Here is a 1,314-nt window from a genome sequence, read left to right on the forward strand (position 1 = left end):
GGCGTTGGGAGGGCATTTCCAGAGAAGGGGAAGGCCGGGTTTAGACTTTGGTTATCTTCTATGTCAACTCAACCTGACTTCTGCCATTAGCTTGTGGGTCTGACTCTGACTCACTCTCATAAAGCCCCACCCTAGTCCTCAGCACCGCCAGACAGGAGAGAGGAGAACACAATGGAGGTCCCCACCCTTGGCATCTTGTTCCATGGATGATCTTTATTCTTTCTCTCTCCACCGCTTGTTTGATTTCTGAACGAGACAGTTGCCCTCAAATAACTTGATCCCTTCTTCCTCCATTCTTCTTCAGAACATCTGTGTGTCCCCTGTCAAGGTGTCACTGTGCCTGGCAGATGTCTACCTCGATCTCAAGTCTTATTCACCATTGAATCTCCTAGCTTCCATTCTATGGCATCAGGTCAACATGGCTGTCATTGTTGACGATGGGCTTGCCACCGTGGGACCTAGGTGGTCCAGATGGCTATGATTGATGCATAACCCCTAGCATCAGGTCATCAAGTGTATGAAATAAAGTGGATAGGAACCCATTGACTGTATGAAAGAAGGTTCTAGGAAATGAATGGAATAACTGTTCTCTCCTAAAATGGAAAATAAAAAAGTTTCATCAATCTCCGAGAGGATGGCGCCTTAAAATAATCAACTTAATCTCCAACCTCAGTTTTTTTTGGTCTGAATATTTAAGTGCTTCATTATCAATATCTTAAAGGTTTGTGTCTATGTTCTTGACATTGTTATTGAAATCAAGGAGAGGCACACACTTCACTTCATTGCCATGAATCTTTAATTCAAATTAGCGCTGTTAAACCCATACTGTTCCATCAAAGCTTTGGGATGAAACAAATGGTCCAGGAAACCAGAAAAAACAGTGGAAAAGACCCCTTCAGGCCCAGAGAGGTGTAAGGAGATCTGGGGTTGCAATGAAGATCTGCACAGCCACAGAGATGTGTAATTGGATATTGTTTCAGAAATGCTAACAAGGCCCAGCGTGAACAGAGAATCCCAGGGAAAGGAAACTGGCCAAAACAGATGCTGAATGAGTATAACACACAGAAGCAGTAACTTCTAGCCGTAAACTTCGCATTCCAGAGGAGCCCGAGTGAGGCCTTACATCGCTTCTTCAAGTTCCTGAACCTGGGATGAGACCACTTCGCCATTCACTATCTCCTGCACGACTGTCTTGATTTTTCGAGTTTTATTTGGGTCTAAAGGGAAAAAGCAGAAAAGAGGGTAATGATTATTTTTTTTAATCGTCTTTCTGATTGGACTCAAGGTATTCAGGAGGCTTCCCTCCGGGAAGCA

The 1,314-nt window shown here is 44.0% G+C and overlaps 1 protein-coding gene across 2 annotated transcripts in view; it reads right to left on the reverse strand.

Moving 5' to 3' along the window:
* Window positions 1-778: 778 nt before the first annotated feature.
* Window positions 779-1,314, reverse strand: part of Krt12 (keratin 12) — a 7,301-nt gene continuing 6,765 nt past the window's right edge. For both annotated transcript variants that reach the window (NM_001395659.1, XM_063269430.1), the window contains one exon: window positions 779-1,217. In NM_001395659.1, the coding sequence (NP_001382588.1) occupies window positions 1,120-1,217 (98 nt within the window). In that variant the 3' untranslated portion in view covers window positions 779-1,119. The remainder of the gene's footprint in view (window positions 1,218-1,314) is intronic.

The sequence above is a fragment of the Rattus norvegicus genome, chromosome 10 (assembly GCF_036323735.1).
Source record: "Rattus norvegicus strain BN/NHsdMcwi chromosome 10, GRCr8, whole genome shotgun sequence".
NCBI classification, from domain to species: domain Eukaryota; kingdom Metazoa; phylum Chordata; class Mammalia; order Rodentia; family Muridae; genus Rattus; species Rattus norvegicus.